The following is a 26355-nucleotide window of genomic DNA, read 5'->3' on the forward strand; positions in this document are numbered from 1 at the left end:
AGATTAATTTAACCAGCCTGATGAATTGTTCTCAATAGGTGGGCACATTCAGAAAGCTCAAAAAGAGCCCTGGAATCACAAGGAAGCCTGAGAACAGAGGACACATGGGAATTGAGGGCTGTATCCCAGCCCACACTGTACTCTCTGCCCCAGGGGACTTTTATTTGACCTCCTCTCCAGGATACTTTCAGGTCCCACCCTCACCCAGGGATTACTAGGTGTCTTAACCAGGTAAGCTCTCAGGAGCCAGGTCACTGTGGACATCAGGATGAGCCCAGACCACACAGGTTGGGTGGAGCACAGTGCAGCAGGGCTAACTGAGTGCTTCACCTGATGGTTTGGGAACTGGAGTGGGAGAAAAGCAAAAGTATCTTGTGGACTGATGTCTTGTGTGAGTATGTAAAACTTCATCAATATTTTTAACAATCACAGCAGTAACATAAAACAACGCATGACAACTTTCCTTTATTTCTTTATTCCAAATAAATCGGTTAAAATTAGATATATGGACACCACTAAAGGCATTATCATTGTTTTAAGGCTTTTAATGGGGTTTTTTTGAGATCAAAAATTTTAGTAAGAACAGTTAGGAAACTTGGTCACAACACAATGTGTTTTGAAAACAGATTTTTATACTTAAACATGTAACTTCAGATTATGTGAAGGCATTAAACAGCTAGTTACTTAAAAGCAAGGTAGACCAGTTGCTGAAGGCATAAATTAATTTTTACAAAGAAATTATTTCTGTAGCACCAGTAACTAAGGTATGATGAAGGCTGTGTGGGCAAGGGGAAACTTGTGCATGTTGAATATTTTGACTTTACCAAGGACCTTGATATAGTCTGCCACAGTACTTTTATAGCCAAATTGGTGAGTTCTAGATTGGTTAACTGGGTCATATGGTTGCTGGAAAATTGGCTTGAAGTGTGGTGATCAGCAGTATGGCTGCTTGACTCTGGGCTCAATACCTGAGCCAGTACCCTTAATTCCTGACTGACAGCCTGGAAGACTGAGCACTCGCTCAGCAAATTTGATGATGCAGATGAGCTGAGAGGAGCAGTTCGTGTGCAAGAGGAAAGGGTGACCATTCACTGCTGGGTGTATGGCCTGGAGAAGCCTAATGAAATTCAACAAAAAATAAGTGCAAAGCCTAATATCTGTCATGGGTAAAGTCCATGGATCAATACAGCTGGAGCAGTGTCTAGAATGCAATGTTGTAGATGACACAGGCTCCCTGGTGAAGAAGCTGCCATGAGCCAGCAACAGCTTGCAACAAACAAGGCTGAAGGGCCCCTGGGCTGCCATAGCAAGGGCATGGCCAGGAGCCTGAGGGAGGTGGTTCTTCCACTCCATTGAGCACAAGCTTGAAGTGCTTAGCTTTCAACTCCCAAACAAGTCCCAAGGGCTGCATTAGGTCAGCAACTTGCTTTTGTTCAGGCTGGAGAAGAGAAGGCATAAGGAGAGCTTAGTGCTGTTATCAGCTATGTAATATGAAAGTGTAAATAAGATTGAGAAGCCAAGGTTTCCTGCAGTGTGCATGATGGAAGGATATGCAATAGAGTGCGTATATATGGTGCATTTATATGCACCTGAGTGCATATAAACATGTTTGGCTTAGCATGTGTGGCAGTGCAGATGGCTGCAGCCACCCTGACCTCTGAAAATACAACCGAGCCCACAATGCAGTGGTCATGCACCGAAGTTCAATGTCTCACTCCGAGGTTAGGGTGAGAACCTATAAGCCCCCAGTTCTGTGATCTGCATAGTTTTGTATGGTTGGTTCATGTTTTCCCCTCCCTGTTCTATGTATAAGTTTGTTAATATTCATTTTCCTCAAATTAATATGTGTAAGGTCTAGATAGTTCTGTTATACTCAACACCCCATTGGTTCCTTCCCCAAGTCCCTCCTTTGTCTTAATCCCATTGGTTCCCTTGCTCTCAACCCCGCCTCCTGCCCAGTATCCCATTGGCTGCATCCCTTATCCCCGCCTTTTCTACCCCCACTATAAAATCCCTGGACACGTTCAGATCCTCCTGTCTTCGTCCCCATCCCTTCACCTCAATAAACCTTTTGCGTGGAACCCTCTCTCTACTTCTTTGCCTCTGCCTGCACACCCTCCATCCAGGCCAGGAGTAGCTCCCTCGGGTGAGGAGCTCATCCCCTCCTGAGTCCTCCCTTTGTGTGTGTGCCGCCAAGGACCAGTCCGGTTGCAGCTAGACCTCCAGGCTCCTTTTGTGGCTAGCATGCAGCTGTACCTGACAAGTAGGGGGGAAATATTGACCAGAGTCAAGCTGGGCAAACGTTGCCCAGAGGGGCTGTGAAGTCTCCATTGCTGGAGATAATCACAAGAGCACAATTGGATCAGAGTACTGTGCTCCAGGCTGGACCTGTTTTGAGCAGGAGGTGGATTACACACCTGGGGGTCCCTTCCAACCCACACCATTGTGTGGTAAGCTGGTCAGCATGTTTTTTGTAGTACAAGGTAGGTTTACCAGTTCTTTTTAAAGGATGAGAGATTTAGTCAGGGAATGTTAAAAATAGACTATTCCAAGTTGGTTTTAAACCAGCATTAAACAAACCAACAAAAATACCCTTGGAATCTAGAGGAATCCATTCAAATACAGGGGTTTAGACTTGAAATAAGAACAGCGGGTTTTATCTACACAATGATGAAAATGCCAGAGATGGCAGTAGCTTAGAGATCATTAAAAGTAACCATCTCAAGACAAGATTTGAGACCAATACTGTAGCAGAGAAGACTTTGAATAAATTTGGAAATAGGAAGGCCTTAGGAAATCAGGTAGTAGTTCATGCACTACACAGCTTAGTAAGACTTCTAGGACTGCCATATATCAAAAGATGTTCAGTGTTCAAAGAAACAAAACCAAGCTGTGAACAGAAAGCCAGCCTAAGACAGGAGGTTTGGGGAGCTTTAATATATAAAAGAGAGAGCTGAGATAAAGCAGTAAATGTGAGAAAGTTGTTGTATATGGTAGAGGCAGGGGGGAGAAGCCTATGGAGTTGCTACCCTGAGCCCAGGAAGTGGCAGGTGAAGCAAGGTAAGTTCAACAGCATCATACTCCCAGCTGTGAAAATGAAAAAACAATGCAGAAGGGAAGATCATGCATTTATCACATTACAAACTGTAAAATGGGGTATGCATCATTAAAAAAATAGTTTTCATCCATTTTGAAATACTGGATACACATGAAGAGAACAACAGCAGGTTGAGCAGGACACCACTACTTGCTTGATACATTTAAGTGTTTGTTTCCTCAGTGTGTTCCAACTTGGTCTCTTGAAGACTGTAACACCTTGATCTGAACTGTTGTTTTAATACAACTTTTTGTTTTGACAGGTTACAGACAAAACTAAAGGGTATGAGCTATATGCAAAACCTCAAAATGGGAGGGAGAAAGAAGATACAAATACCTATATAACCCTCTTGTAAATACACTTCATAGCAACAGAAATGCTTTTGCTGGTGTCAGGTCTTCATCAGTCTTTAACTGGTTACACAAGCTGGCAAGTGGCAGACTATAGTAACAGAAACTGTTGCAGTGTACTTTGGATGGAACTTTTTAGTTTGAAATATTTTAAGCTCTAGTTGATGAGCTTGTTTATACTATAGATAAACGCCAATACTGCTACTTTAGTACTTCTGAAGAAGTCCTAGTTTTTCCACTTATGGATCCATATAGTAGCTGAGTATCATAACAACGTCAAGCATAGATTAGCCAATTTTATCTTTATTTTCATAAATCAAAGTTACACTTCAAGTGGTTAGATCCTTTCTTTCACATGTCTCACCCTAAGCATACACCTGCAGTAGCTACCACAAAATATGCACCTATTACCATCCTGACAGACTGTATTTGTTACTGTAGTTTTTCAATCTTCTACCAAGTATCACTTGCCAACAATAATTTTTAGTTATTTTCTCCATTTACATGAAATGGAGATAAACTGTAAATTGTTGTTATTCTGTCTGTTGCAGGTCCAGACAATATTAGAATGTGCAGCAACTCTAAAACTCAATAGTGAAGTGTTAAATAAGTAGCAGTGTCAAAGCATCTCAAGGATTCGGCATACTGAGTTATTTTACACTGTGCTACAAACAGATGACAAATCTACACAGTAGTGTCTATTCTACGTAACTCTGCATGAAAAGGGTTTGTCTTCATAGTCTTTTTAAAGACTTCACACCCTTGTGCAACTATGAATTTAATGGAATAAAAATGATGACCATTAGAACTATTTGTTCAAACATTAGGAGTCTTCCATTAGGAGGCCATGATATATAATCTGAATTTTTTGTGGATTGCCTGAAAAGTACAGAATGCATAGAATTTCCTAGTGCTCTCTATAGAATATTTTCACAGAAAAAATAATTAGGCAAAACCATACTTATCCTCTCTACATAAAAACCTGAATTTCAAAGAATCTTTGTATATTCCTTATGGAGTCAACTGGAAAATTAATTTTTCTAGACCTGTAAGTACTCTCTATTAGAAGAAATGCTTGGTATCTTTGGTTTACTTATACGCTGAATGAGAAAAAAAAGTCTGAAAGGGAATGACTGCCTAGTTACCTGAGGTTCATCTTTCATTTCTCCTAACATAAACTTTGGAGAAGGACAGCTGTTTTGTAGGTGAAAAGAGAAATTCTCTACAAAACAATGAAACGTAATGCTTACTTTAGTAGTGCATATTAAATAAGACAAGGCTGGATTAGTAAAAATAACTCTTAAGGATAGTTATAAAACCAAAACTGGTAATTTTACTTGTTCCAGAATTAGTAATCCTACTCTTTCTGTATTACCACCTTCTTTATAAAGTGTTACAAAAATATTCACAATAGTATTTCATATTAATCTATTATTTCATATATTATTCTGAAAAAGTGCTTAAAGAGGCAAGTATATGAACTGCAAACTCATATCCTTCCAGTTGCCTAAAGCCCTGATCCAGTTGTTTAAAGCCCTTGTTCAGTACAGAACAAGGAGTTGACAACTTTCATTTTTCCTCCTACAAATGCTCTTCCTACTTTTACATTTTCCTGTCATATTAAGTAACAGTTGCTGGAAAAGTACAGTGTGACCTGTGTTCAATCTCAGATGAGCAATGTAGTTACTTCTAAATAGGATGTTTCATCTCTAATGTAAGGCTTTGAGAAATATTTAATTGCTTTCATTTTTTACCCTTCTTCTCATTATCCAATACTTTATATTCATCTAGCACAGCATGGCCGGTTTCCTTTGCAGTTCTCTTTACAACAGATTTGATACCAATATGTTCAATGTTAAATGCTGTCACACCAACATTGATTGCAGAATTCATAGCGTTGTCTGTAGCATGGCCAGCATCCTCTCCATACCTAAAGAAAGAGAGCAGTTTTGTAGGTTTGTATACTTACTATTTTAATCTTCACTGGAATTTTTTGAAAGCAGAAATTCAGGCATTACCAAGAACAAATAATAAGCACAGTGCCCAAATGTCTGAAGAATAAAATTAGAATTTATGAAGCCATTTGAGTAAAGGCTGCTCCTCCATCAGATCAATTGCTCTTTGAAAATACCAATATGCCTCTACTCTTTTTCTTCAAGAACTGTTTCAGTCTTTCTCCCTTTTCCCCCCTCTAATTTTGAAGAGTAGAAAACTTATCTATAGAATGACAAGAAGGGAGGGGAGAGAAGTTTTGTGCAATAACCAAAGATTCTTTTTCACCTAACTTCTTAGGTAAAATTCCTATACTCTCTGTATAGAAAGCAAACTATCCTGGGCTGCATCCAAAGCAGCATGGCCAGCAGGGCAAGGAGGGGATTCTGCCCCTCTGCTCTTCCTTCTCTTACGAGACTCCCACCTGGAGTGCTGCATTATACAAAACCCCAAAAGGCTAAGCAAAACTATCTTGAGGACACAATGAAAATTATGAAGAGATAAAAACCTTTGGTCTCTCCTGTGGGCTGTGAGTCCAACTTCTTTATGCTTTAGTGGGCAAGTTGGCAGTCTCATACTAATGACTCAATTGTGCACAGAGAGCACAGTGAAGGAGGACAAGAGTACAGTGAAAGCTGTTCTGGGTAGCCAGACATTTCCCCAGGGAGCACTGTATCAGAGAAACCAGGCCAAAGGGAAGTATTCTCGGTAGCATCAGAGTTACATTTTCCCTGTGCTTGTTACAACCAGAGGTTCTTTGAGGACCTCAAGATATGGCTAGAGAGAAGCAAAGAATATCAAAGAATCCAAAAATCTGTAATATATCAGTACGGCAGCCAGAGCATGTGGCTGGAACTAACGATGAAACTGAATAAAAAGAATTTGTGGGCTTTTTGTTTTGCTTTTAATTCTCTGATCGAGCAACAGCCTTGAATCATCATCATCAGATTTGTAGGTCACAGAATTAATCTCACAGCAGAAGTATTTGTCCGATTAGTTTGTCAATTCGATTATTTTCACCTCAGGAACATCATAAGCCAGAACAGTATCAGTAAAGTAAGTAACTTCTTTTAAAATAAGACTGTAGCTTATCCAATGCTGTAAGACTAACAACTTCTTAATGTCTGATAACTAATTTTTTAGTCTGCCTGTCTGAATTGCATAATTTTAACTCTTCTTTTTTTTAATACTGTGCAGATATATACACTGTATTTATTTAAACAGTTTTTAAAAAAGGTAGTAGCATGGGACTTTGGCAGAAATATTACTTCTGAAGCTACATTTTCCCCCAATTCCAATCAACATGCATATGATGAGCATCTCTTTAAAATTCCATCCACAAAGGTACTGCAGCTAAATTTTAGCCTTTTTTTTTTTTTTTTTAATTTAGAGACACTGATGGTGCTCCTTTAGCTTTGTTTCCATTAAGTGGCATTTAGCTCATTCACTGGTATTTTGAGTGGCAGAAATCTTTGTCACTGAAATAAAAAACAGCTTGCAAGAGGGAGATTATGTAGAATTTTAATATAATTATAAGGATGGATTTTAAAGATTACATATAAAATATTTTCAATCATACTGCAGTTAGCTGCAACAGGTAGTTACTTAATGTTTTTCACTCTTAGTGACTGTTGTCTGCTGATCTCTGTATTTCCTATCTTTGTATCTAAAACAAAAACATTAATGTGAATTTATGTGAAATGAGTACCAGTATAATTCCTCCTGACATTCCTACTGCAAACAAACATCAGCAATAAACCATAACTGACTGGAACTTTGCTATTTGGCCTCCTATTTGAAATGCATCACAACACAACCCTGAATGCCAATCTGCTTAATACTGTATGCTAATGCTTATCTCGTTACCATTGGCTTGTAGCCTGTATGCACTTTCAGCAATCCTTTTAATATCTCTTTTGCTAGACTTATCACCAATTCCATTTAAACTGCTTGCTTTTGCTTACTCTTCACATTCTATTAAATCTACTGCCCTTTTTGTGAGGGGTGCATTTCATGTTTCACAGTTATTTCAATATATTCCTTTATTCTCCATAGCATCTTCCAGTACATGCATACAGCTTTCATCTTTCCATCATTTTAGTAACATAATCTTAATCCCAAATGTTACTGTCCTCTTCCCCCACTATCTTTTTCTAAGAACATTTGTATTTTGCAAGTTGAGGCTATTCTATTATTGCTATATACGCCTTAGATTTCCTTACAAAATTTTCTTTTTTTGTATCTCCTCACTTTAGCCAAACCTGCTGACAGATGAGGTTCTTTCATTTTTCATAAATTTAGCTAAGTTTGCATAAATTCAGGATTAGAGTTGAGAGGCTTAAACCAGTAATTTTTTTCATAATGGTATTATACCACAGAGCAAAGACATAGATCTGAGCATTACTTGTAACACAGCCTGAAGCTGCAATACTTCTACAAAGAACTAGAAAAATACTTCCTACAATCATTAAGTTGTTTCAGATTTTTGCATACAGGAGATGCTCATTACTGTGCAGTTACCACCTTATCACATGCCACATTACATAACTACAGCAAAGCAGGTATTTCAGTTAGATTCCCTACACTTTCATAAGCTTTTTTTCTGCCAGTATTCAGACACAACAACAGTGTGCTGTAGAAGATGAAAACAATAAAAACATAACTTACTTGTATTTGACCGTTTTTACAGTCTCAGTTGAAACACTTTTAGCAATGCACTTCGCTGCACTTTCTAAACCTTGCCACACTGTCGAAAACCCTGTAGAAACAATCAGCTTATTGGAGTTGATACCATTAAAAATACACAATTTTAAAAAGTGTAAGGAATTTTTACTACCTTGAACTCCACTTGCTGCTACAACCAGAGCACCATCAAAAGTAGATTTTCCATCTTTATCTTTCTTAAGGGATTCTGGAACTAATTTGCTGCCATGCTTCTTCACATGTGGAGCCAGCTCCTTTCCGACACAGCTCGCTATAGAACACACCCCTTCAACTACCATAAAACAAGAGTATGCAAATTATTTAGTAAGAACATAGAACACCCTTCTTTAAAGATCTTTACTCATAATTAAAAGGAAGATTCACTGAAGACATGAGTGGTGCTGTTATTTAAATATGCTTATTTGTAAGACTGACTTTAATCCAAATGTAAGTGCCCAACTGATACAGAGCAACCGTATTTTTCAGGTTTTACACAGCTCCAAATCCTAAGAAACAAGTAAGGTTGGCCTTGTGGCTAAAAAGTGCCTTAAAAGAAATATATACACATCTCACAGTCAAAGTTCAAGAAACTGTTTCCACTGCTTTATTATCTCCAACTTGCAGATACCGAACAAGCTGCTGCTTTCCTGACTTGTCTTCCATAGAAGTCTTTCTTACAAGCATTCCAGATCTTCAAAGTAGTTTTGTAACATCAGCACAATTTACTTTTAAACTTGGATGAGTCACCAGACAGTAAATATATATATTATATGCAAATAAGTAACAAAATGAAGTTACTGAGAGCTGTTAGGGTTGCCAGGCACCTCTGAATACCAGGCACCTCTGAACACCAGGCCATTTCCATCTTGATATTTATACATAGTCCAATAGACTTGTTTCAGGTTTGTGTGTTTAAAAATATGCACACACACATCCTCTCGTGGTACCGTATGTTAGTAACCAGTGAGAGCAGAGCTTTTAAAATACGTGGTTATCGACTTTAAAAAAAAAGACACCATTTTGAATTAACTGTCTAAAACTTTCAAAAGCATGTCAAACTTAAGACTGTACAGACTATTCTTTTAGGAAAGAAAAGGATATCTCAAGGCCAACTAATATGTACTAGTCCTAAAGCATATCTCTTGCAGGAGGTAACTACACACAAACTACTGATCTCTGGATTTTATCAGGTCAGTACCTCCTCTAGTTTACCGGCTAGAGAAACCAGCTTGCGTTTTATGAAGTTTTTATTATTTAAGGCAAAAATATTCTGTGAGATGGAAATTTTTTACCTAAGAACTGGCTGACTTTCACAGCTCCTCCAGTAGCCTGTTTTGCTACATGAAGTCCCTTTGCTACAGTTGGGTTGACTTCCACAGGCTTTTCTTCTGGTTGAATGTGCTCTCGCAGTTTAGAAGCTCCTTTGTGAATAGCTTTACCAGTGTATTCTGCTCCTTTCATTAGACCCCAGCTTAGCCAAGATGCACCTTCAAGGCAAAAATTAGTATGTACAATTTTACAGACTGTGATTCCTTCAGCTATCCCTCCTCTGCCTCTGCAACACAGGAATGCTTAGAAACATTCCTGATTACAGTCTGCAATTATATTCTCCCCTGAATGGGCTGGCGTAGAAGTCCTGCAGTAATTTCTGCACCTACACCACCACTTTTTAAATTAATTTTATTTCAGTTTAATCCAGCCAGCCCACATCCAAATGTCAGCCTAGTACAGTTACTCAGTTTTTTAACAGGTATGCAAGCACCAGCTGAATTAGAAGTGATAGCACTGCATATCTCAATGCTATGAACACTCATGAAAACACACAACCCAACCCTGTAGCCCTTCTTGCAGATTCATACTTATTACAATCAGCTGGTGGTCATTAGTATGTTCCAAAGGTTCTCAGAGGAAAAAACTCACGTTTATCTGCAGAAATCACAACAGACAACTGCTGTAATATGTGTTCATACAGAGATAAAATTGTTCTGTCACAGTGGTTTGAGTCACAGCAGGTGATACTCTAACAGAGTCAAATGAGGAGCCAAACTCATTTGCAATGAACAAACTGTTGGCCATGGATTTATATTCTGCATGGTTTTTATAAAGTTCATCAAGACATCAGTTAGATTATCAATATTGGAACTAGTGAACAACTACTTTTGACCATTCAGCTTCTATCAGCACACATGCATTTAGGTGGAAATACTGTTTAAATGTCACTCACATTGGTTTCTGTTCAACACAGTCCCCTTACTACAACTGTACCTGACAAGATTCCATGGGCAACTTTCTCACTCCATTCTGGTAACTCTTTCTGATCTTCTGCTCCTTCAGGTTGTGGCTGGATATGTACAGTCTGAGGCAAGTGAACTGCATCACTAGAGGCTTCTGAAGGCTAACAAGTGAAAGCAAACATCTGATCATCTACTTTGCAGCATATCATCAAGGTTTCTGGTTTAGATCACACACATCCATTACCAAATAATACTAAAGTTGTGCATGCCTTGGGTAAGTGTACAGAAACTCAAGTTAAATTTAACACTCAATTACTTTTTCACAGAAATGCTACACATCCAAAAAAAGCTTACCAGAGAGGTCAGCTTTTTTGTATGCTTTTTTCATCCAGCCACAATGAAAAGATTTGCTTGCTAATGCACCCATATGGCCAAATAGCTAAGCAGGGAAAATTTCCACTACAAGTTCACTAGCAAAACAGATAAGAGACTTGTCCATCTCTCATTTTTATCTTCTCAGACAGAAGCCAACTCTCTTGTTATTCAGCATGAGAACTGCAGTCTTTGGTTAGAGAATCCAGCTGCACTAAAGGAATGCAGCTGTTCTGGTTGTTTTGTTCCTCATCCTTTCCTCCCAAATTCAAAAATAAACGAGATTATTCATGCTGTGTACTGTTGCTGCTTTTTCAGACTGGCACAGCCAAGAAAAACATCAAACTGTGCATGATACTGATCCCTTTTAAAGCTGGGTGGACAGGTTCTGTGTGACTTCATGTCAAACTCTACAGTTTTGGAGTAGATGTTAATCATTCAAACATAACAACCACCACCACTACAGGCCGCTTAGCACTTCTAAAAAGTGTAACATCACTACATGCAGTTCACAGACAATGTATAACTAAACTTTAATTACACAAAGCTGAAAAAAATGTAACAGATTTAAGTTTTTGTTAAGAGAACTTTTCCAATGTAAAAGTAAATAAAACCCCCAAACATTTCAAAGATTGAAAACAGTGCTAGTTAATGACAGAAAGAAAAAACATTTTTGTTTAATCTAGAAGAGTCTAAATGAAAGCATTTATAGATAAACCCATAGGCAGAACAGAATACACAATATAGAATAGTACTTGCTATTACAATGGAATTCTTAAATTGCCTTGAAATATTTACTGGATATAGAAGCAGGGTATTGCACATAGCTGAACGTTGTAGTAAAACCAACATTAACAGAAAAGAATAGATTAAAACTTAGGAGGTTGCTACCCAGAAGGTTAACAATATATCACTGACATGTACTACATCAATTACTGCTTGACAAGGTGAAATCTGGTATTCAAGAAATGTCTTCAGCTTGAGACCAAAACACTCTGGGAACCGGGCAGGAGAAATTACCTCAATAAACAGCTATAAGTAAAAAACTAACAAAAAACCTATTAAAAGACCCAAACTATGTTCCAGATGTAATTTAGTTACACCACAGGTTGGGTCATTATATAGAAAACCAGTCAACAAGACTTCTAAGATCTATACTAAGGAGCAAAACTGGATTCTCTAATTAAAGACAGGTGAGTCAGTACTACAATCATACTAAATATAGTTGTCAATTAGATCCTCATGAGTACTGTGTAAAACAGACACATTAAATGGCCCTCAGACTAGGCTTTGGAATACTTGTGCTATATCACAGTTTTTAAAACTTCAGAAATATGCTGATTTGAAACATGTGGCAGGCTGCAGTAACTTACTTGGTGTTTGACAAGAAACCAAACAACAACAAAACAAAAAAGCCACCCAACAAAAAAATAATCACCGGACACAGCATACACAGCTGCTGTCAATCAAATCAGCAGTTTTAACATGCATTTCTGTGACAAGTTTGTTTTTTTTTTTTTTTTACACTAGAGAATTTTGGAATGTCCTGGCATTTACCTGGACTTTGTGGCCAGACCTCTGTTTAAATTTATCTCCAAAATGTGCTCTCTCAGTTGCTGGGAGCTCTGAAGGTAACCCTACTCTCTCATGGGATCCTGGCACCTGTGACATTGTGTTAGGGAACAGTAACAAAAACACAAGTTTTAGAAAAATAAGGAACCAATGAGATATCAAGTTTGAACTACTTCTACGCAGGAAAATGACAGAATTTTATCCAGGGAGTCAATATCACGTGATTCTGTAGTACTTTCCCCTTTTAAGTAAAAATCTGTGACCTCCAGTGCTAGTGAAATTCCCTGCTGAACTCACTGGAAGTTATACCGTAACAGAACTCTGCCCTTGCAGGATGCTCCAAACCGGTCCTTCATCATCGCTGCTTTCACATTTTGGCAATTCAACAAAATTCTTTCATGAAAAGATTTAATCACGCTATGATCTTTTAAATAGTGATTACCAGTCTTCCTGAAATGATGCTCCAGTGCTCTTACAGTAATATTGCCCACTTTGCTTCAAGTCACTGAATTTTACTGCACATTTGTTAGACTATGGGGAGTTATTTGCTATTTTCTCTTCCTGTCAATAATTTACTGCAGTAAGGCACCAGATTTATCTATTTTGAGATCTCACTGGAAGATTTTTGAGGTACATACTGTTTTCTCAGATCTTCTCTGAGGTGGCTTAACATTTTTGAACTCTAAACATGTTTGGGGACGATATTCCAAGAATGGTATCATCAAAACTACACAGAGAGTTGTGTGCATGCACACACGAGGAAAAGCATGCTTTCTCCTGAACACATAATTTCACTTTGGGTCCTGTTCTCTTTCGGAAAAATAGAGAAAATATAAATAATTGTCCCAAATTTCACTCTGTGCTTACAATTTAGTATTTTAAAATTTCTGTTATCTCAACTCATAAGACCTACAGTTTCATTACAAAGCTGCTTAATCTTGGCTACTTTATCTATTTCTCACTGACAAGCTTGCCAACCAAGACAAAAATTTGTCATTGTACACAACTAAATGTAAATGTGAGAATATATTGATGATTTACACTTTTCCTTATTGGCTTATAACAGACAGGTCAGAAATTTACCTGGACTCGTAGGTCAGACATCTGTTTCAAGAGATCCTCAAACAGCTCTCTGTCAGCTGCTGGAAGTTCTGAAGAGAGCACAACTCCCACGTAGGACCCTGGTATCTGGGACATTGTGTCAGGGAACATGTAGACCCCAGTACTGCAGCACAGAACAGGAGACTGGTTACACATTAGAGGATACAGCCAGTCACAAACCTAGGAAAGACAAGGAAAGAATCAAAGGATACTTTTAAAAAGAAAGATGAGCAGAGCATACTGATAAGCCCCATAAACTTGATTTTCCATAAAGTTTCTAGTGGAACCTTCTAGTGAAAGGCTCCCTGCTGATGGCAGCGGGGTTGGAATTAAATAATCTTTACGGTCCCTTCTGTTTGTAAAACCCAAAATGATTCTATGATGAAAAACAAAAAGCCTTAGACCACCTTGAACAAAATAAAAAAGAAAAACAATCCCCAAAAAACACAACCCATGTGTTTCTGGAACTATCACTCTTGATTAGTTCTGACAGTCTAATATAGAGAAAATACTAATTTTTACAGGACTATAATTCAGGCTGGTACCCTCTTAACTGAGGTCTCATCTTGAGGCCCACATGAAAAGAACTGCCAAACAAGTCAGGATTCACAGCGCCTGTACCACCCTGGAGATCTCAGGACAGGTTTATATGACAGGAAAAACAGAAGTGTGTGGCTGTCACTGGCCTACTGCTGAAGACTGCTAACACGAGTGGAGCTGAACCAGTAGACCCCAAACCAGCCAATCTTAGCAGTAACACTGAGATCCAAAGTCAGAATCCAAACCAGAAACACCATGTTTATTACAGAACGTGCCCACATGAAGCAAGTAAGGACTGAAAAAAACCCCCATCTTTTTTATTTGTAGTTCTGAGTGTGGATTAACAAGGACCCTCAAATTTCAAATTATCAATTGTCATAACTGCAATACTTTATCATTAATTGAGAATGAAGCAGGTAGCATCCAACTCCATTTTATACTGATTTGTTATAATAGGTGAATCAACAGGTCTTCTCTATGTGAGGAAAGAAGTCAATTTCATGAAATGGAAAGATATGTTAAGTCAACTCCTTTATATACTGGAATTCACCAGAACAGTCAGCACTTGAAAATCTTGGGAAGACACAGAGGTGCTTTTCACAGAAAGTTGTAGAATTGTGTACTTGAAGAAAACCATGTCTGCAACACCTGTAACATCCTTCATATTATCACATGGATATTTAGGCTCAGAAGAGCAAGAACCTAAGGGGATTGCCTGTTAGAGTTTTATGACAGTTCTTGAAATTTTAATTAAAGGAGAAAAGTATTTTCCTGTTACCTGCAGAAATGCCGGTGGACGATTCTGAGCAGCTTCACTATCTGTATCCAAGAATTTCACGATGCGCAGATATCCAGGATATGAAGGAGCACTAACCTGCCCATCAGGAGTCACAAAAAATATCTGTACTCCTTGGGGAATCAAGATCAGCTCATCTGCATCTACTCCCAGGTTTTCCAGGGGAGGTGGCTGAGTACACTTGTTGTTGTAGTAGTCCTCACCCACAGAAGAGAACTCCCCAGAGTCTGTGCCATAAGACACAGTGAAGTGGCCATTGGTAGCTTGAGGCGTATAGGCAGGAGGTGCTTCGTTTGGCAGGCAAAGAGGTTTTGCAGATGATGGACTCACAGCTGGAATTTGCCCCTGACTCACAGCTCCAATACTTCCATCTGCTGCAGGTGGCTGACTTGGTACAAACAGAGAAGTAGGGGCAGGGGGTCTTTCTGGCTTTTCTTTGGAAGGAATGGACGGGTATAACTTGGGCACCCCAGGAGGGGTATCCATCGTAGCAGGACTTGCTTGTACAGGTGGGGTGTCTTGCTCTAGGCTGCCGAGTCGAGCACGAACATTTTGCAGGGTCTCCCTCATCTTCTGTTGCATTTGCCTGGCAGACTCCCACTGGGACCCAACACACGCAGGACCCTCTGATGGAATGCTAACTCCTCGGAGCAAGTGGTCAAGCCCCTGCTTATAGTAACTTCTTGCCTCCTCCTTCTGACCCAGTTCATCTGTGTTCAGTCCTTTATTGATGAAAGTAAAGGCTTTCCTGTACTCTTCATTAATGGCTTTAATATTTGCATCTTCTTGCATAACCGGATCCTGCAGTTGTTCCATTACTGCAAATTAGAATAAAAATCAATAAGAATACACAGAGAGAAAGCCAAACAATGTTTACCTTAGAATAAAATGTCTTCTTAATGATGACCCTACTGCATGTATTAGCAGAATTGTGGCTATCTCCTAATAACATTCAGATTCAGTTGACATGATTCCAAGACAGCAAGGAATCTATAACCATTAAATCTAGTTACATCACAGATATTTATTTCTTAGAAGTCAAACATCAGAAGAACATAGACATGCCTGATACTAATTTTTCCATCTTCAAGATCAGTAGCAAACGAGGAATAAACAAGTAAAAAATCTAACTTTTCCAAAAACATCTCTAAGGTATTAAAAATTCAGTTACCATTTTGTCTATTTAAATAAAGGCTGAACTTACAAACAGTGCATTTCCATTTGAATAATTTAAGAGAAAACACTCAACAGATTTTGAGATCTTGGTCAACTAACATCAACACACACAACTGAAATATTTTGAACAGTTAAAACTGTGCTTTACAAAATAAAACCATGGAATTACTTATTTCCTTTACAGTGTTTATAGAGAGAGAAAAGGCAATTGGTGTTTTACACTCCTTGCTCCCCAGTGACAAAAACTGGAAGGACCAATATGTACAAAAGATTGCCGTTTCTAGGTCTGTTTTGGAATGTATTCCTCAAACTGCCTCATGTATTTCAACTGAAGAGCAGAAAAGAATCCAGTAAGTTTGCCTGAATTCTAAAATGTGTAAACTCATTGTTTTAGCTGTATGCAGATTGTCGGTCTTGGCCAAACACAGGAAATACAAATCATTAATTCCAATGAATTTGGAATTGTTTTGGGGTTTTTTTGTGGCAGCTTTGAGAGGTTTTGGCTTACCAAGGCAATACAACAAAGGCTAAGAGATTGGATTAGTCTCTACAAATATAATGGATAAAAAGAAGAAAGTAAATCAGTAAAGAAAAAATAATTATTGGGAAAGAAAAAAGAATGAAATCCAAACTTGCAATAAAATCCTGAAATAGTACCTACATTGAAGTTTACTTAATGTCTCTTCTTGTTTTAGTCTAACTATCAACAACCTAAAAAAATAATCTGGAAAATAATCTTCCTCTACACCAACAAAAACAGAAACTTACGAAATGCAGGTCATGAAAAGATTTTAAAGAGGCAAAGATGGAATGCTGTGCTCTACTCCCACGCTCTTTATAATCAAGATGCAGACAGCATTTATGTGACTGATGCATCTGCAGTCACACAACAGCAGTGCCATGTAATCTGGAAGGCATCTGTTTTTATGATGCTACAGAATCCAATTTCATGTAAAAGTCAAGATATGTGGTTTCAGTCCAGTAATAGACACGTAGCTCGGAATATGACAGGGATGGCTTTAGAAGGCAGCCCAGTGGAGTGGGTCAGCAGCCACTCAAGCCACCAGGTTCACTGCCCATCATGTAGCAGATAAACAAATTTTGGGCTGGAGGAGATTTTTCTGATTGACTGCAGTCACTTGTTGCCATGAGGCTCAGCATCTTTAAGCTAAACAAAAACACTGGCGTAAGTGTATAGTTACTAATCACCAAGGACGTCACCTTTAGAAGTTAAAAGTATGCTCCTGACCAGCACAACAGCAAACAATTACAGTAAAAGCAATTGGAAAGAACTCCTTAAAAGGTTGTGAATATAGCTGGATCCTTACAGCAAAAAAAAAAACCTGGTGACTGCCAAACCACATCACTGTGTGTCAACACTTGTATTTATTATTGAAAAATCCACTTTTCCTTGTAAGAAGGGTATGAAGGTGAAACCCAGTTTAACAGTAAAGACCTCTGATTTGAGAATTGTAGGTTCTTAAAACACAGAAAATACTTAGAAGACTGAGAAGGATAGACAAGTTTCACTTATCATCACTGTTTTCTTCTTTATGAGCAGAATTTACAGGTTTAAGATTTTTAGTGCCTTTATCTCCAATGCCGTATAAAGTCCTTTCTTAAGGCTTTAAGTAGAATATTTATTTGTGTGAACACACCTGCAGTACAATAGTCCCCTTTGCCCCATGTTTATTGATTTGGTTTTTTTCAGGGTGAGGCTATTGCAAAGATACTTTATAGATTTCAATCATTCATTTGCTAGTGATTGTTAGCATATAACAAGAAGAGACATCAAGTAAAATCCTAAGCACATTTCAACTTAATATTTCACTGATTTCCTATTCACTGTATAGTTGTCATACTGACAGCAGCACTGTTCTTGCTAAATCTCAGTCTTTATAGATACCAGAAGAGGTCTGTAAGAGAACGGAGATGTCAGCACCATCACTGTCCACAGAGGACTAGTGCACAGCAGACCTACAAAAGCTGTCTCAGCAACTCTGATTGTCTGAAACATCCCAAGTTCTCAGTGTATGTGCAGCATCGCTACCTCCAAATTATGCATTTGTTTGGCAGAGCACTTGGAAATGGAGGAAGGACTTTACAGTAGATTTCAAGCTAACTATGTGCAACTAAAAGTCAGCCCAAAGAACTGAATATCACTCATTCTTAATAATTCATTAAAACTAATACAAAAGAATGGATAGTATTAAATAAGCTTATCTATTTGTTCCCTCACAACACAAGAATAAATATTCTCTGAAACAGAACATTTAAGTAGCAATCTGATCACATCCACGGAATATCCTCATTAGTTATTATTTTCAGTGTATGATCTTTATGCAGTATTTAAGTGTCCTGCATGTTTTAATATTTATCTGTAATCTACTTTAGTACAATGCTGAATCTTATTTCCTCTGTTTTAAAGCTGTAATGAATGGAAAAACGTGTAATACTGAATATTAAGAGCACTGCAAGCCAACCTTTGGTCCTATGGCCAGTTCAGATCAGCCCAGATCTGTACCACTTAGTGCTAATTAAGATTTAGTGGAACATGTCTCAGAGAAAGCCAGTCCAAAACTGAGATAAGAAAAGAGCTAAAGGGCACTGTAGATAATCACAGATCAATCCAGCACTTGAGCCCTTTTTCTTTTATCAGTCCAGATATACTCTGTGGTTTTAAGTGACTTGACCAAGGGAGGCTACAGTGCATCAATGAAACTTGAGTTTAATTTGATATTGCAAGCTAACATCTCACCCATCCTTCCTCTAAAACAGCAAAGCCCACTTAATTAAAAAGCAACGTGTATTAACAAAAATACAGGTCAATGGTGGATCTCACTGCTAGACTGTAAACATGAAGCCTAAGGCTTATTAAGAGGATTAAACATCCTGACTGACAGAGGTAGGGTACACTTTCCAACTCACTATTTTTGAAGGAGAGTAGGGGAGGAAAATGCAAAACAAATTAAAAAAAAACCCCAAAACTAAAACACTCTTAATCCAAGAGTTATTCTTATTTGTCAACTGTTTTTCTGTCAGCCACCAATTAAGAGGGACCATGCAGACACAACTGTTTAAGCCTTATTTCTGTATGAAAAGAGCAATTAGGAAAGTATTAGTAACTTTCAAGAATTTAAAGAATTAAATGTTATCTAGAATATAAACTAATAGAAGCCAGGTACTAGCTCATAAATTTACCTTTTTATGCTTTTAGCTTATTTAAATTAACTTGTTTAAATTTGTTTAAAGAAGCCCTTAAATTTTTCATGAAGTGATGGCCTACTCCTAGTTTTTAAGCAAAGAAAAAAAGTTCATAAGGCTAGATAGTATCACAGACTAGACAACAGAGGGAGTTGGTGATATGAGAGTAATTCTCACTCTCTAAATTACCAAATACTTCCGTAAACACACATCATCTGACATTTCAACCTACATCTTCTTCTCGGGCTGCTATCCCATCATCCAGACAGCATATCTATTTTCCTCCTCTACTGCTGCTTTAAGATGACTTCTGTCCAAATAAAAGAACTTCCTTCCTGGCTCCTTGGTCTGCACCTCCATCACATGCTCTTACCACGGAGCTTTTAGGCCCCGGGTGCCTACTTGTCACTTCTCGAAAATGGAAAGTGCAAAACCAGTAGGGCAGATAATGCCCTTCATCTCGCAGCTGTGCTGCCCAGCACTGACGTGTTTCGCAGCACCCAAGTACAAAGACATTGTACTACCATTCCAAAGGATTCCACGATCATCATGGAAAATTTAGTGTTATGTAAGACTGCTATTTAATACTGTTTCATTAGCTGCGTGCCTGCCGGTTTCTGATCGCTACCAACGTTCTTCCAGATTCGCGAAACTCAAAACTGTCTGACAAGAATCTCTTAAAAACAGAACAAGAAAACAGAATAAAAGGAGCAGTTTTTCGACGTACTCTGACAAATAACCTCTCACGACGTTCAATGCATTATTTACCATCAGGGTTACTTCAACCTGCCCTGCCCACGGCCCTCCCCGCCGCTCCCTCCCACCACCTGCCCGCAGGGGCTCCCGGCTCCCCAGCGGCACCGCGGGTCCCGCGGGGTCCCACGGCCGCCGCCCGGTCTCGGCCCGCTCCGGTGCCTCCCGCGGCCTCCCCCTGCCCGCCCCGCTCCAGCCAGCGCCCCCCGGCTCCGTAGGGAGCCCCCGACAGCCCGACCGGGCCCGACTCCGCAGCCGCCTCACCGAGCAAGGTGCCTCCACCGCGCTGAGCCCAGCCCAGCCCAACCCAGCCCCGCCTGCACCGCCCCCGCCCGGGCCCGGCGGCAGCGGGCGGGGCCGAAGGGTCGCGGCTCTGGCGTCACCCGGCGCGGGGCTGCGCGGTCGGGGGCGGAGCTTTACTCGGGTAATGAATAACGCTGAACCATGTAGCCTGGGGTTTGGTGTTACTGCGTCGATTTTGTGGGGTTTCGTTTTATTTTGGAGGGTTGCTTGTTTGTTTGTTTTTATGAGTTGGGTTTTTTTTTTTTGGTTTTTTTTTTTTTTGGGGGGGGGGAGGGTTGGAAGGCTACACAGAAGATTGAAAATGCAGAATTACAAAGCAGCACGTCTCATACCGTATGCATACTTAATTTTTTCTTTTTTTTTTAAATGCTCTTGATGTTTGGGAGAAATAGACGTCTGCATGTTGATTTTCACTTCACTATAATAATTAATGAATAAATTTTGCTGGGAACATGGAAGATCACTTCTTTTTTTGTCTTCTAGTTTCTGTGGCTCACACCACTATCTAGGACCAATGTGTCAAACTGAAAAATAATTTATAGCCCCAGTGATACCAAGCTGATTTTTTTCTTGTTGTTTTTCAGTAGCCAAGTGACTTTGCCATTTTTAAGGAATTGAGTTAGTAATTTAAATCCATATATGTCTTTATCTTTTAATAAAAAGCTGTAACTCTAGTTAGCTGTATATGTGTGTACGTGTGTGTACAAAAGCACATATACCCAAATTCTAGTTACAGAGTTGGCATGAGTACCAAAAATGGAAAAATAAGGGCTAAAAGCTATCATTCTGAAATCTCCCCTTTCATGTCATGTTTTCACATTTCATTTTGACTGTCACTTTAATTGTGCCAGAATGGCAGGCTGCACGGTTCAGGGTTGTATTTCCAAAGGTGGCTGTCTCCAGGTGAGACTTATTTGCCAGCCTGGGCAAGCTGGAGCTGGTTGCTGCCCTAAGTTCTGGGCCATAGGAGGGGTGAGCTGCATTTGTGCACTGGTGCTATGAAAAACAAAGAAAAATTATTTCACTAAACATCCAGCATGTGCCGTAGAACATCAACGCTCATGTTCTCAGTCAAACTTCCAACTTCTCAGTGAAACAGCTGCTCGAATTTCTGGATATAATCTGGCAGTATATTACTGATGTGCAACTTTGATAATCACTGCTAAAAATCTTCCGCAGCTTGACTTCCACATGGAAAATTTCTAGCCAGGTTAAATCTAGCAAAGGTGCATTCCATGGTGCATGACTCTTTACCTGTGCTAGCTCTTCCAGAACTTTCTGGGATCCAGCCCTGGTAAGGCTCACTGACTTGCATTCCTAGGTACTGTATGTGAGTACTGACCATGAATCAACCTTTAACACACTCAGGATCACAGACCATAAGAAATTCACAGTAAATACTGACTTTAGGTAGTGGCAGCCCAGTCCAGCGCTGCCCTTGGCAGATGGGTTTACCGCTTAGCTTCATTTAGCTCCAAAGTATCTCTGGAAATTTGTCACATGTTGTGGTTTCCAGCATAACATTTATCTAGGAATTCTGTGTTCCAAACTTTTCATGTGCCCACTCTTCAGTCCTTTCCTGCTGACAAGAAACAGAGAGCAACATGAAAGAGAGACAAGTTGTCCACAAATCAGGGAGAGTTCCTCTTTCTGAACAGCAGCGATGATGAGAGACAAGCTGACCACAAATCAGGGAGGGTTCCTCTTTCCAAACAGCAGTGAGGATGATATTTGTATATGAAAGAGTATGCAGACAGATGAGGGTTTGGACTTGTGGAGAGGGCCCTAAACAGTGGTAGGCTGCGCTTGGGTAACTAGATGTTACTGAATTATGCTATGTGCATATAGGCAAAGTTTACAAGGAAATAAACATTTTTATGACAAAAAGTGGCACTCTTGACACAGGGCTGCAGGACAATAGAAGGACTTTTTAATTCTTTTTAACTATGCAGGGGGCACCTTTGCCAACATTGTTTTGTGGTAGCAGGCCTTGCGAGGTCCAGAAGTTGATGAGGGGCACAGCAGCATCACAAGTGAGGGAGGGATGAGCTGGACAGGTGAGCACCTAGGCTGCCTGGCTGTGCTCTGAGCTGTTATAGGAACCCATGGGCATATGTGCCCTGACAACCTTTCCTTTCACCAGGTGCTGCTCTGCTGTATCACCCCCCACCTGACAGGGCAGCTTATATCTGCTGTGAATTTATAGAAACCCTAGTACTTTTGCTTTAAGTCAGAATTAGACTGAGGGCCGAATCACTATCGTGACATGTTCCCACCTACAGCTATAGAAATAAACTGCTTTTGCCTCACCTGAATCTGCAAGTTTTAAACTGTGTGTTTTTTCTGCAAGTCATTTCAACATCATTTGTAAATGGTAATTCTGTTTATGGTAAGCTATATCTTTAGTGATTCCAATCTTAACAACCACTGTGAGCTTGCTTAATTTGTGTCTGCACTTTCATAAAAATAATTTCCCCCAAATATCTCATTTTTATGGTTTAATAACATAAAGTTCTATACAAGCTAGGCAATAACTGTGAATATATCTGTATTAAGGTATATAGGCATGTATATATATCTCCAAGTTATTTAAACATCACAAACAGTAAAATCATTGAGGGATCTCAAACTGATCTGTAAATGCTAACAAACCTGGGGGACTGTGGCTGTGAGTAAAAATTATGTGACAATTCTCCCAAACCAGTTACTCATATGGAAATAAATTTCATTGACTCACGCCAAATGCCGGTATGACTGTAACCTGGTTACACATCCAAAGGGAATCAGGCTGCATAGACAGAGTGCTTTTAGTCAGCAGCCCCCAAATCACTGATGGCAGCACAATAAATCACTGTTGTGTGGGTACAACTGAATATGTAATTATTCCACAGCTCCTAACAATAGTAAAAACGTTTGTGGTAGATGAATAGATGATCTCACTGTGATTATTACCTTTTTTCTGACTTCAAACTCCATGATCATTTGGAGATAAATTGTCCTGAGGCCAAGCGAGGAAATAGCAATAACAGCTGTCTGACAAAGGTAATATTGCACCTTTTTAAAATTACGACAGCCACTGACCTCAGAATGAACTGGCACTTTGCTAAGGTGCAAGAACACATCTTCAGCATCTCTGTGCAGTGTTGACAGCCTTGAGCTACAAGCAGGGATAATGCACTTACAGCAGACAAGTATGAAACATCTGGAAAGGCACCTACTTCCTGAGATGATCCCATCTGGGATGCCCAGTCCCAAAGGGTGGTGGAATAACCTGGCTGTTACCAGTACAGCCCTGGGAAGGAGGAGGCTCTAATTCAAAGAAACAGATCGAGGTCCAGACAGCATCTGTGCACTGCATTTGGCCGTGTGCCAGGCTGCTGCCATCTTGTGCAAGGTTTTTCCCTGCCTTTTGCTGTGAGCAATTATTTGCATGTGTGTAATCACTAAATGCTGTCTCCCCAGTCTTCTGTATTCTTGTGTTATACCTGCAGAGCAAGAACAGAAAACCAAGACCACCTTATGGGACCCCAGATTTAACAGTTGCAACTGTCAGAGATAATACAAACGTGTTCCTCAAGTCCAGCCTAAGGAAAACGTTTCTGGAAAGGGGTCAAAGTACTCTTGGAGGGTCTGCTAAGGGGGTAGCAGTGGGAGAACTAGAGAGACAGATGATGGACCAGTTAAAGTTGACTGGGAGTTCAGTTTGTTTATTCAGCAGTACATAAAGTAAGTTAACAAAAATGGTCAGAAGAGGAAATACCAGGGAAATACCTGGCTCTGTAAAGACTAGTGGTAACAAAGGTCTTCTGTTGGATGGTTTATAGGTGCCAGGACAGACCACAGCAAAGCTGGGCACCACAATACTCAAGTTATTCACACATGCTGATACAATACTGAGATGCTCGGTTCAGAGGAAGGATAAATTCAAATGCCGATGAAGTGAGTATTCCATCATTAGGATTTGTGGCACTTGGAATAGTGGATACTTAATTAGAGAGCAGATACGTGTTTTCCAGAATGATTTTACATATTGTCAGACTGCAGAAAGCAGCAGAGGTGTTGAAATATATTTCATTCAGCACCAAAGTTGGAAAACATGCTGCTATCAAAAAAGAGAGACTATTGAGGGGCACTTTGCACCTCGTAAGTGCAGGAGTGAAATTTTATACAACTAATAAATAATACTGAATTATGAAATTTATCCTGGGTTTCTTGGTTGTTGTTTTACAGGTTTTTTGAAGGGGGTGGAAGGCTACACAGAACATTAAAAATGCAAGATTGAAAATGTAAACTTAGAAAGCAGTGCATCTCATACTTCATCCATAATTAAATAAATTTTTTAATACTCTTGATGTTTAGGAGAAACAGAGGTCTGCATGTTGATAGCACTTCACCATAAATTATTTTCTCTGGGAACATGAAAGGTAACTTCTTTTCTATCTTCTGGTTTCTGTGGCTCACACCACCATTAAGCACTAATATGTCAAACTGAAAACTAATGTATAGCACCAGTAAAATCAAGTGTTGCTTTTTCCATGTTTTTCGGTGTCCCAGTGGGTTTTCCCTTTGTGATAAATTGAGTTAGTAATTTGATTGCATGTCATCTCTTTGTCTTTTAATAAGAAGCTGTAATTCTAATTAGCTGGATGTGTGTGTGAGTTTGTGTGTGTACAAAAGCACATACACCCAAACAGTGTGCTATTCCAAAATTATATTGGCAGAATTAGGGCCTTGTGTATACTGTATGTAAGAATAAATTTCATCAAGATTTTGCTACAGATGATGTGGGAGAACATCTGTTTTCCTAATGATATAGATGAGGCAATCTGCGACCCTGCCCATGGAAGTTCTGGCTCGTCTTCTTCTAGTCTCAGCTCTTCTCAATCTGAAATTCAGAGCAATCTCCTGTTTCTTGAATTGGAATGGGTCTGAGGGCTGTTATTTTGTAAATAACAACATGTTTTCTTGTATCTTTCTTTGATGACTCTCGTATTGGCCAGTCTTTAGACTAGAGAATTCTATTAACTGGTCCTGTGCAGGGATATATGCCATGTTTTGTGTCCTGTTTGGCATGGATATATGAAATACTAGATAAAAGATATCTGATTATGTAGATTTCCACTCCTTTTATGTTTAAGGTATGTCTGTCTTTGAATCGGTTTCACAATCTATTTGGAGTCCCACTCTGTGTGTGCTAGATGAAGTAGATTTTTTTTTCCTCAGGTGGGAAATGGATAGGTTTCCCAACAGCTTTGTACTTAGAGACTGTGTGTTTAACTAGGTGACGTATCTGTCCTGTAATTACATCCGTTTTCCCCACCTAGGAAAAAGAATTGAAGGAGTCATATATCTCTATTTGTTTTGAAATGCAAGCTCCTCAAATTGATGGGCAGGAGCTCAACCAGAGTGATTGTAGTTATCCACTGAGTAAACTCAAACAGCAGCCTGGCTCTGCCCATCTCTGTACATAATGCTCTGAATGAAATGTGAAAATTAGTTCTAGTTCCCAAGTCTAGGTGCTGAGACCACCCATAGCCTTCTCAGTATCAGAAAGAGTCCTGTGCACGTGTCTTCTGCCTCCTGATCCTTTGGTTATCCAAAGAGGTGTTCAGTGGGATGCTTGGTGGATCAACATCTTGAGCATGCAATGATGTTCATCCCAAAGAGCCTCCATACACCCACGGCAGAACTCAAACAGTACTATGAGAATACTGAGGGTTCAGCTGACACTACATAAACACTTCCAAAGAGTTTATGGACCAAACATAATAATAAGGATAGTTCTTAAACAAAGTGTTTTGTAGAAATGCTGAACTTTGGTAAATAAACCTTGAGCTGGAAAGTGGATCTAGACTTCAGCTTATGTATGTGTAGTTTTAACTCTATTATTAAGTCCATTTATCTGAAGGCATGTATACCTTTGAAAAATAAAATCCTGCATTTGTAAAATACGTCATCCACAAGGCTTGTTCACCATCAGATGCAATAATTTTAACCTTGTTGTTCTTATTCTTTCAGTTTGCAGTCAAAATAGTATTTTATAATACTATAATTTCTTTTAAATAATGAATGCTGCAGTCAACTGTTTAAATTGTCAGAAGTACAGTTGGAATTTTTGTATCTCTATTCTGCTCTATTCCAAACTGAAACTGAAAAGGTTTG

General features: G+C 39.3%; 1 protein-coding gene and 1 long non-coding RNA gene across 3 annotated transcripts; one reads left to right on the forward strand and one right to left on the reverse strand.

Moving 5' to 3' along the window:
- Nucleotides 1-459: 459 nt before the first annotated feature.
- SPART (spartin) lies at nucleotides 460-20243 on the reverse strand. 2 transcript variants are annotated; one of them, XM_039566583.1, is made up of 10 exons: nucleotides 20225-20243; nucleotides 20155-20189; nucleotides 14740-15575; nucleotides 13404-13601; nucleotides 12306-12410; nucleotides 10408-10537; nucleotides 9435-9629; nucleotides 8276-8434; nucleotides 8107-8197; nucleotides 460-5377 (listed from the first exon to the last, which is right to left on the reverse strand). In XM_039566583.1, the coding sequence occupies exons 3-10, from the start codon at nucleotides 15571-15573 to the stop codon at nucleotides 5191-5193; spliced, it is 1899 nt and encodes a 632-aa protein (XP_039422517.1). In that variant the 5' UTR covers nucleotides 15574-15575; nucleotides 20155-20189; nucleotides 20225-20243; the 3' UTR covers nucleotides 460-5190. The 2 variants fall into 2 exon arrangements, with proteins under 2 accessions (XP_039422517.1, XP_039422520.1); XM_039566586.1 differs by lacking the exon at nucleotides 12306-12410.
- A 10-nt stretch (nucleotides 20244-20253) lies between these two features.
- LOC104689924 lies at nucleotides 20254-26144 on the forward strand. Its single transcript, XR_751889.4, has 4 exons — nucleotides 20254-20526; nucleotides 23182-23235; nucleotides 24018-24132; nucleotides 24424-26144. It is a non-coding gene; the product is annotated as an uncharacterized LOC104689924 (long non-coding RNA).
- The last annotated feature ends 211 nt before the right edge of the window (nucleotides 26145-26355 follow it).

The sequence above is a fragment of the Corvus cornix genome, chromosome 1 (genome assembly GCF_000738735.6).
Source record: "Corvus cornix cornix isolate S_Up_H32 chromosome 1, ASM73873v5, whole genome shotgun sequence".
Classification (NCBI taxonomy): domain Eukaryota; kingdom Metazoa; phylum Chordata; class Aves; order Passeriformes; family Corvidae; genus Corvus; species Corvus cornix.

Bases quoted from the DNA above. Each gene is read 5' to 3' on its own strand.
- SPART (XM_039566583.1), bottom strand. From the start codon at position 15,573: ATGGAACAACTGCAGGATCCGGTTATGCAAGAAGATGCAAATATTAAA. The intron at 8,198-8,275 runs GTAGTAAAAATT...TTGTTTCTACAG, and splicing joins AGCAGCAAGTGGAGTTCAAG to GGTTTTCGACAGTGTGGCAA. The intron at 5,378-8,106 runs GTAAGTTATGTT...CTCTTTCTTTAG, and splicing joins GTAAAAACGGTCAAATACAA to GTATGGAGAGGATGCTGGCC.